This window comes from Apaloderma vittatum, unplaced genomic scaffold (assembly GCF_000703405.1).
Source record: "Apaloderma vittatum isolate BGI_N311 unplaced genomic scaffold, ASM70340v1 scaffold6483, whole genome shotgun sequence".
NCBI lineage: Eukaryota > Metazoa > Chordata > Aves > Trogoniformes > Trogonidae > Apaloderma > Apaloderma vittatum.
Window position 1 is genome coordinate 41,177 of NW_009708505.1, and position 9,235 is coordinate 50,411.

Here is a 9,235-nt window from a genome sequence, read left to right on the forward strand (position 1 = left end):
TAACTGTGATTATTGCTAATTTTTTTTTTTCAGCAATCTAGGTAGAAACTACTACTATTGAATTAAGCTTGCTAAAATCCAAGGCCGTGGTAAAAGCTGTGTTGGAAAATACACAAATCTGTGTTTGGTGCTACGAGTCTTCTTTGGAGACTTCAAAAGGGTGTGTGGCCACCAAGAAGCTCCTTTGTGTGGTAACACATGGACGTGTCCCCTCGGATCCAGGCCTAGCCCCAAAATCACCCCGCTGCCAGTGCCAGCAGCGCCCTGGCCTCCTGTGGTGACCCAAAACCTCCCGGCAGCGTGCTTGGGCCAGCGGGCACCCGTCCTGCCCAGGTGGTGGGCTGCTCCTGCAGTTCTTTCCAGCAGGAGAAGTGCAGGTTAAATTTGTGAACTGCTGCAGTAAAACTCTCAGGAGTGAGTTCCTGAGGAATGCGCGTGGCCTGCTGTCCTCGTCAGGGAAACTGAGCTCACCGCAGGAGCAGCTGGGCTGCGGTTGAAGCTTTTCCTTACTGGATGGACCACCCATTCCCATCATCGCCCTGGTGCTCGCTGCCTGCTTTGCTCCCCCGGGCAAGGAGATGGCGTCTCCCTGGGCCTGCCTGCACCCTCGCTGGCAGCTTGTGGTCAAAATAGTGGAGACTAAGGTAAAAAAAAATTAGAAACACCCCAGACTTTTCTCGGTGGTGTTTGATTTCTACAAGGCAAGCACCAAGCATGTGGCTTGGCAGAGGAATCTGAAGACCGTGTTATTCAAAGGACAGTAACACTGAGGCGTGGCAGACATGTTCAATTCCTTCAGCTCACTGAAACAAGAAAAAAAAAATCTCATTTTAAAGCAATGTTGCATTTGCTAAATAATTTATGCAAGATTCACTGTTGTGTTATTTGACATACAACTCTGTCAAGCCACGGCGCTTTTGAAAAGTTGCCTAGAGGATCAGATTTCCCATTCAACAGGGAATTAAAAAATGTTTCTGGAATTTTGCTTTGCAGTCAGGAATCTATTTTCTTATCTCACATTGTACAATTTATTTTTCCTAAAGCAGTGTGCTGAATTATTTGTTATTGTTGGACTCGGTCGAACAGTTTTATCCCTGGTGTAGTCGCAAAGTGTTGGAGTAAAACCAAGGATGAATTTGTCACAGTGTGTTCACCAGATCAGCTGGTCTTTAGGTTAACTGTCAAAAGACAACATTTCTGCTAAATATATTAGTGAAGGTCCCTTAAAGCTCTCCAAAGTTGCCTAAAAACTTTCCTCTTCGGCTTGTGGCAAAGTCAGTTCAGAAGTGCTTCCCTGAGGTCTTCGTCAGCATGGAAGCAGGTGGCAGTTCTTTAGGTTAGATTTATACACTCAGACTATTTTTATAGGTTTCTGTCTTATAAAACCAGAGAGTTGACATTCTGATTTATTAACTATCAAGTCTGCAGGACATACAGGCTTAAAAAAAATTGATTGAGCTAAAATGTTTGTTCTTGCAGGCTGGGGTAGAGAGACTGTATAAAGGTGTGCCCAGTAAATATTACAAAATAGAAGTGATAATTTGAATATATACATTAAATAATGTGTGAAGTAAAGCAAAGCTCACATAGCTTTGAATGTGACTTATTATTTGGTGAAGTGGTAGTATAAAGAAAATTAGAATCATGTGGGTTTTTCATTACTTTTTTTTTTTTAGTGAAGAGTCTATAAAGCATGAGGTTCAGCAAACAGCGTTGTATTGAATAAACATAGTACAGATGATGATTTACAATATGGAGAGCTTAGTGAGCGATACTTTTTATAGCCAAATCCTTAAATTCATTACTGCTGTATAAGTGGCATATCTGATTCGTTAAGATGAACATTATATTTAGCCCTTAACAGAAATTTTGTAGTAGGAAAGTATGTATAATTTAACAGTAAAAGAACCTGAAAATGTGAAGATTGCTTAATTGCTGAGAGGGATGCTGTGATACACCACAAGCAGGCATTGATTTTTGATATTTCCACTGCAATTTGAAAGGTACGTCATGTTACGAGTGCTCATGGAAAACTGTAGAGGGTTTTACAGCGGTTGATTTATGTTACCATGCGCAGTGCAGAAGATGGTATAAAATGTGCTCTGGCTAAATGGTGTAGCGGAGCCCTACTAACACGTGTATCTGAATTGCAGTGCTTGTGGTGACCAGTTTTCATCTTTAATAAATTTTATTTTTCAGCTTTGTTTCGTGTTCTCACCATTGATTTGTTTTTAATCTTTTTGGCACTGACCTTAATTTTAGAAAAACTTCATTTCTCTGTTCTCTGGTCTTTCCTTAACGGCTCAAAACCCAAATGCAATCCAAACCAACAAGGTGACATCTCTCTCCTGCCTGGTTGAGGGCAGCTCCAAGGTTTCGGGCTCAGCCGGCATGCGAGAATCTCTTTGCTGAAGAGCCTGCGGTTCTGTCTTGCTTTGCTGAATGGTCAAACATTCCTGCCTTACCAACGAGGATGTATTTGGAGTGTGAGAGTGCTCGCAGAGGCAGCTTGAATGGGGCAGGTGTAGCACCTGTGGCCATACCGCCCGTGTTGGTGGGACACACGTGCGGAAGAGGCACAGGCATCGCACTGGAGCCGTGGGCATGACTGGCTCCAACGGGAGTTGTGAGGATGTGACTACAAGCCCACCCCTCACGAGAGGCCCCTGAGTGCACACTGAGGGGGACTGCCTTTGGTGGGCTGCCCTGCTTGTGCCCCCCCAGGGCAAGGCAGCTGCCCCCTGTGTGGAGCTGCCCCCCACGGTGCCCTGGGGCGCACGGCCCCCCTGTGCCGGGCTGTTTCTGGAGCTGCCAGAGAGCTCAGTTTCCCTATGCACGGATGCGCATGAAGACTTGGGGGTTTTCTGGCGAAGATGGTTGTGCTAGCCCGCGCTCTGGTCACAGATGAAGATAAAAAATACCCGTGAGACCCAAAGGTCAGATGCAAAGCGCGCTGCTCCTGGCTAGGTCGGCACAACGCAAGGCTCGTCTGCCAGGCAAAGTGCCGCTCGTTAGTTCAGCGGGACCTCTCGTGTCCTGGGGTGTGCGTGTGCTTTGTGGGTCTTCAGCTAGAACGTTTTTTTTATTGTTGTTACTAACATTGGAGCTTGGAGGCGGCAGGGAGAGGAGAGCACTGAGAATTAAAATTCAGCACATGCCTTTTCTTTACGGGCTGTAATTAATCTTGCCAATTTTTAAAGCTTTGAGAATCTGGTTAAGTGATAAAACACTAACAACTTCATATGACAGAGAGTTAGAGGCTCCTGCTCTACACCCACCAGAGAAGATTAGGAGAGAGTGTTTGCAGGATTCGCACTAAGCAGCAGAGAATACAGTTGAGAATTGTTGCACCGCATGATATAAAAACCACATTAATATAATGAAAGGTGTCGGGAATAATGTGAGAGTGACTGTAATTAAATGTATCTTAATAAGTGCAACATCCTTCTTAAAGCTCTTATTTTTCAGACCTCTCAAACTTAGGGGATGTTCTTGCTGTTGGCAGGTGGCCTGGGAGGAGAGCTGGAGAGCGAAGCGAAGGACAGCCGGGCCCTAGAAGAGAGGAACAGTGTGACGAGCCAGGAAGAGAGAAATGAGGAAGATGAAGACATGGAGGATGAGTCAATTTACACCTGCGATAACTGTCAGCAGGACTTCGATTCACTGGCAGACCTGACTGAACACAGGGCACACAACTGTCCTGGAGGTAATGTTAAACTAGCTTTACAGTTCTGACAGGTGGTTAGCTGGGTAATTGGACATAGCAACAGCTTGAGGCCTCAAGTGAGATTAAAGAATTAATAATGTAATTTTACAGTTAATGTAATTTTATTGTGGTGCCTTGGGTAGCCTTTGTTCGCTCCTTTAATAAAATTAAAATAAAAGCAACAGCTTTCCAATTGGAACCTGTCAGTAATTACGTTAGACAAAAATGTTGTGGGTTTTTTTAAAGCTAAAAGTTTCAGGCAGGGTATTTTTCCCTGTCTCTCCAAATGCAGGAAGATTATAAAAGTTAAATGACTGAAGTGTACAAAACTCCCAGGAAGGAAGGCCTCTGAAGCCCATAAAAGAACATGACAATTTCGGAGATTAAAATTCATAGTGCGAGTTTCATAATCCCACCCTAAAAATACACTGTTCTCCCTCGGTTATTATTGTATTGCCTTTTGATTTTCGTGGAAGTGAGGAAGGCATCAGCCTACGCTGATCTTGATTTTACTTTCTGTAACGTAAGAACAAACTCAGAGTACTGGTGTGAACAATTGCAACGTATCTTGCTTTTACACGGCTGCCTTTGCGTGGCCGGCGGTAGCAGCAGGTATTCTGCAGAGCACGCTAAGCCCATTTACAGGGCTAGTAAAAAGCTTTGCAGGTTTTACCCAAGATGAAATAGAATCTTAAGAGGGCGAGCACAGAGTATGTTCTCATGTATTTAAATCAGAGATTCTCATCCTTCACCTTTCTGGAACTGAATACTCTGCCATCACCCCACATTCATCTAAAATATTTTTAGGCAATTGATGTTCTGGCAAATGAGTAGGTTGAGGCTGGCAGAGGGCAGGAGAGTTAGTTTCTCCTCTGGTGCAACTGTAGCCCATCTTCTTTCCCCTGAATGCATATTTCTTCCTGGTCACTTAATTTGTTTGGTAATTAGTCTGTGCTTTCTGCTCCTCTTTTTGGGCATAACTAAAATGATGTTCAGCCAAATAAAAATACGGGAAACAAAGTACAGCAAGGGAGGGAAGATCAGGCAGGGGCTTCAACTCGGTCTGACTCCCACCCCAAAAGCATCCTGCCCTTCTCGCTCTGGTTCGTGGAGGAGGGGACCCTGTGCTCTCGTTCCCGTCTGCTTGCTGTGAGGAAGGACTGAGGGACGCTGGGGCTTTACTCCAGGCTGCAGGGATTGCAGTCGTACACCTACTCCAAGGCTCTGTGCTCTCATTTAAGCCTTACATAGGTTGCAATCTTGAAAATGCATAGAATTGAAAGGCTGCTTCTTGCAGGATGATTTCTGACAACCATGGCATTGGCCTGAGACTTCTGCAAATGGCATCTGTACTCTACTGCAGGGCAGTATGTGAGAAAATGTTGTTGAATAGAAAAATCCTTGTTTTCCAAACCAGAAGGCAGTCCCATGTGGACATTGGCCCTTTCCAAAGGAGCAGCCACAGGAAGTCGTTCCCAAGGTGTGGGCGGCAGGACCCCGGCGGGGCAGGGCGGCCATGGGGCATCACAGCTCCTGCAGCTCTGCCCAGGCAACCGCTGCTCCCCCGCTGCCCTGTCCCCCAAGCCGTGCTGGGGCTAAGCCCCACCAACAGAACAGCTGAGTTTTTAGCCCTGATGTTGCCTTGGCTCTGGTTCCCTGTGTGTCCCCCAAACAGCTGTAATGGCACAACTAGGGGAGCGAAGCAGCGGATAGGAGCTGCTGGCGGCGACTCGAGAGGAGTAGGGTCACAGCTGGGGACCAACAGTGCTCGGAGAAGGAGCAATTTTTTTTTTCCTGAGGCAAATATAGATTTGAATGTACCAACCTAGAGATTCTGTTCATATCAATACAGTTGATGTTTTCACACCTCAAGTTTTTATTTATCCTCAGTATAATATTCTGCTAGTGAAACTACAAAAAAAATATTTTGGGGACTTATAAAAATTATTTACTAGCATTCCTATTACGAATTTTTGATTATAGGTAGTGTAATTTCACATTCTTTTACTGTCTTCACGTGTGCTGGTGATTTGCAAAGACATTTTGTCATAAAAAGGCATCATATATCTATCTGCATATACCTGAAATAGGTGCTAATTATCTCCATGTGAGGATATCCTTGTTCCAGAGCGAGGGTGTATTTTTACTGTTTAGTTCATTCTAGCGTCTTGAAGTGATTTAAAGAAAATAGTTAGATTGCACTCATATATTCTGGAATGAGAATATTTCCATGAAGACGATGTGGAATATTGCTTTATATTTACATATCTTACTGGGAGAAAAAACCCCACAAACTTTTCAAATCCACCAGTCTGTTCGACAGCCATGGGAAATTTTGTTGAAAGCGTGCAAAATGCACATCTTTGTTCAGTTCATCTGAAAAGACTTCGCCACCCGGTTGAAAATCTAAGACCGCATTAGGAAGTGAGGTATATTTAAGATTTTACCCTACAAAATCAGCTATCTGACTGTGTCCTTAGTTACCCTGCACTCCTTTGGCCTCAAATGCCTGCCTGACACATCTGAGGTTGTAATGCAGTGCCTGACCTCTTGGCAAGCTAGGTTTTCATGTCTTAATCTGAAGCAGGGTTTTCAGTCATGTCTACATGGCTCCAGATCAATACAGGTAATATTTGTAGTGATAATATCACCTGGCTGATAATACAACATAGCTAATGACTTCCTTTGGGACGCTGAAGTTAGGAAGGTATTGTAGCTCAGGAGTGTTTCAGGATTACAGGAGATCACTCTGAAGAATAGGATAAACCATCTATTTCGCTGGAATCCCTTAGAAATTCATTACGGCGCGCTGAAGCTATAATGTAGTTTGAACACAGCTGCTTTGACATGTAAGGAGGTAACAAACAGCCATTTCCCCTTTGCTTTTTCATGTGTTTCACACTTGTTTCTTTGAGGACGAAACACCGCTGAAATCTAGGCATCTCTGGTAGCATAAGCGTGTGGCATTACTTTTGATGTCAGTGTAGTAGAGATGTTTTCCTTCTGACAGAATTAGGTGCCTTTTATACCTTCTGCTCATGACTGATGTCTCTGATTGCAGGTTGTAGGTTTCCAGTGTCTGTGGGGATCTGAAAAGTGTCTAAATGGGGGCAGCTTGTATTGGAAAAACATCCCATTTCCGTACCGGCTCATGTCTCCCCTTGTCTCCCAGCTTGCCCCCACAAATGAGCTCTCCTGCAGCAGTCCTGGAAATACCCCTTAAACAACCAGCAAGCATCTTGAAAAATACTCTGAGAATAAATAAATAGTGTATACACTGGATGTGTTAGGATCTTAAAATTAATTTAAAACTCACTGGTATGCCATGTCCCCTTAACTAGAGAACGCTAAGTAGTTGCCACCAGCATCATGTGCAGGTTTTTTATGCATTTTTTTGCATGCTGCTGTTAGAGTGTAGGGGTCGGAGCGTGATGCTATCTTATAGCATTAGTGACAAAAGTAAAGAATGGCACGTGGATTTGCAAATGACCATGTCCTCCAGCCAGCAGCAGAGGCTGCATATATCAAGCAACTGCTCTGCAATATGTCATCGTCCAGTGGCTGGTGCCAAGTTGTTTGTTTTCTGCTGAAAAGTGGCTAAAAGCCATGAGATTTGCCATTTTGCTTGTATGTTTTAATCCACCTGCGTTGGTCTGGGTTTAGCTCCAGTATTTCACTGTGGTATTTTTGATTCCTTCGCTCATGTCACCCCTTTCCTCCCGTGGGTCAGAATAGCCTCATGTATGCTTTTTTCTTCAGTTTCTCAAGTGAATGTGTAGAGTGTTTTAAAGCAAATTAGCACGTCAATGAAGTGGACAGAAGTAGGTTTCGGTGGGGTCTCTGAGCATTTCATGAGGTCCTCTTCTGTTGTTGATAACTTTACAGGTTGTCTGTTTCAAACAGCAGCAGAGCTATATATGGATATTGCCAGCTTGGAAGCGGCTGATTTTTCTAAACTACTGTACGGTAGGAACTAGTTTATAATTAAAGTCTTGCAGTTGCTCCTTTTAAATGCCCTGTAACTTGTACACTAGGCTTACGTTTGAAATGAGGTATTGTAACTGTTTCATGCTAGTGTATAATTTTGCATTTTCTTATATTTCACCTGCTACAAGAATTACAATTGCTGTGCAACCGTATATGTGGGGTGCTTATCCAGAAACCCATATACGGCAGCTTGTCAACAAGTGATGACATCTCGTGAATGTTTTTGTCAGGTGGCACTTTGTACTTCCCACTGACAAAGAGAGACTTCTCACACATATTTCCAAAATTAGCCCTCCCCCAAATTGTAATCTTTGGTTACACCTGATTGGCAAGTCACAGATTTTCTGTCTTTTTACTGCTGCTGGTTTTGCATCTTAAAATTAATGAATTACTGATTGTTCTCCACAAAAGAAACTGAAATACAGTTGTGAAAAAAGCAGTGTGGAAACTTAATTATACACCTAGTTTATACAGCTGTGTGTCTAATGACCTACTGGCCCTAATTACTGTGTTGTGGCTCAGTCTGAGTGCTCTTGTCCTTGCCAGAATTCTGCTCCTTTCTCTTAACCTGACTAGTGTTTCAAGCTAAAAAAAATAACAAGTTTCCTTTTTTTGTTCTTTTCTACACTGTCGTGCTGAAATGCAGTTTTCCTTCTTTCCAGAGGTCGTAGCAGCGTTTTAAAATCAGCACCAGAAAAGCTCAGTAGTATCACAAACTGTAAAAACATGGATTTTCCCTGGAGTCCTCAGTTCTTGCTGTCTAGATCTGAAAATGGGCACTGGGGCAGCGTTTTTATTGTCAATCACTTGGAGGGCTCCGAGCGCAGGCTCCTGTCCTTAGCTCGTCCCAGGCGTCCCCTCCCCGGGCACGGGGGCAGCCGGGCTCCCCAGGGCCCAGACAGTCGCCTCGGCTGCGGTGCCCAGCCGCTTCGCATGTCTCCCCGTGGTCAGTAGTTGTGTCCATCGGTGCCGAGAGCTCCAAACCCCAGATTATTACTGGGGTACGCTTGGCCAGATGGTCCGGGATCCAGCTGCCCTGACTGCCGTCACCACACAAGTGATGTTTGAGTTCCCCTGGAGGTTCCCAGCCACCCTGTGAGGAGGCTCTTTGCAGGACTTCTGCCTACATGTGCTGGAAAATCGGCGTGTGGCAAGGTGCTGCGCTGCCTGGCTTTCTCCACAGGTGCTCAGTGAAATATGAATTTATCACATAGAACATAAAGCATGTTCCTCTATCTGAATTTGAATCTGAAATCGAACAGAAGCATAGTTGCAAATTTTTGACAAACAAGGCACGCGGTAACCTTACCGACACTGTGGTCTCGCAGCGCATCCTGTGCAATGTGTTTCCTGAGCCGCCAGCACTGGCTCTGCCGGCACGCAGGGTGTTTGGCACGAGCCAGGGCTGCCTGCAAAGGTGCTTTTAGTGTAGCTTTTAATGTATTGCATACGCCTGTGAAAGTTGTGCGAAGTGTTGTGCTCCCTAACAGCGTTGCTCACCCGGCAGACCAGCGGGCCGTCCGGCAGGCGAAGGTAGGTGAG

At 44.7% G+C, this 9,235-nt stretch overlaps 1 protein-coding gene across 1 annotated transcript in view; it reads left to right on the forward strand.

Annotated features, from left to right (window-relative positions):
- The window catches only part of LOC104271796, a gene marked incomplete at its 3' end in the record, with an annotated part of 36,836 nt that overhangs the window by 24,578 nt on the left and 3,023 nt on the right, over window positions 1-9,235 (forward strand). Inside the window, exons 3-5 of the mRNA XM_009866581.1 lie at window positions 3,506-3,706; window positions 7,592-7,672; window positions 9,184-9,226. Of these exons, the coding sequence (XP_009864883.1) occupies window positions 3,506-3,706; window positions 7,592-7,672; window positions 9,184-9,226 (325 nt within the window). The remainder of the gene's footprint in view (window positions 1-3,505; window positions 3,707-7,591; window positions 7,673-9,183; window positions 9,227-9,235) is intronic.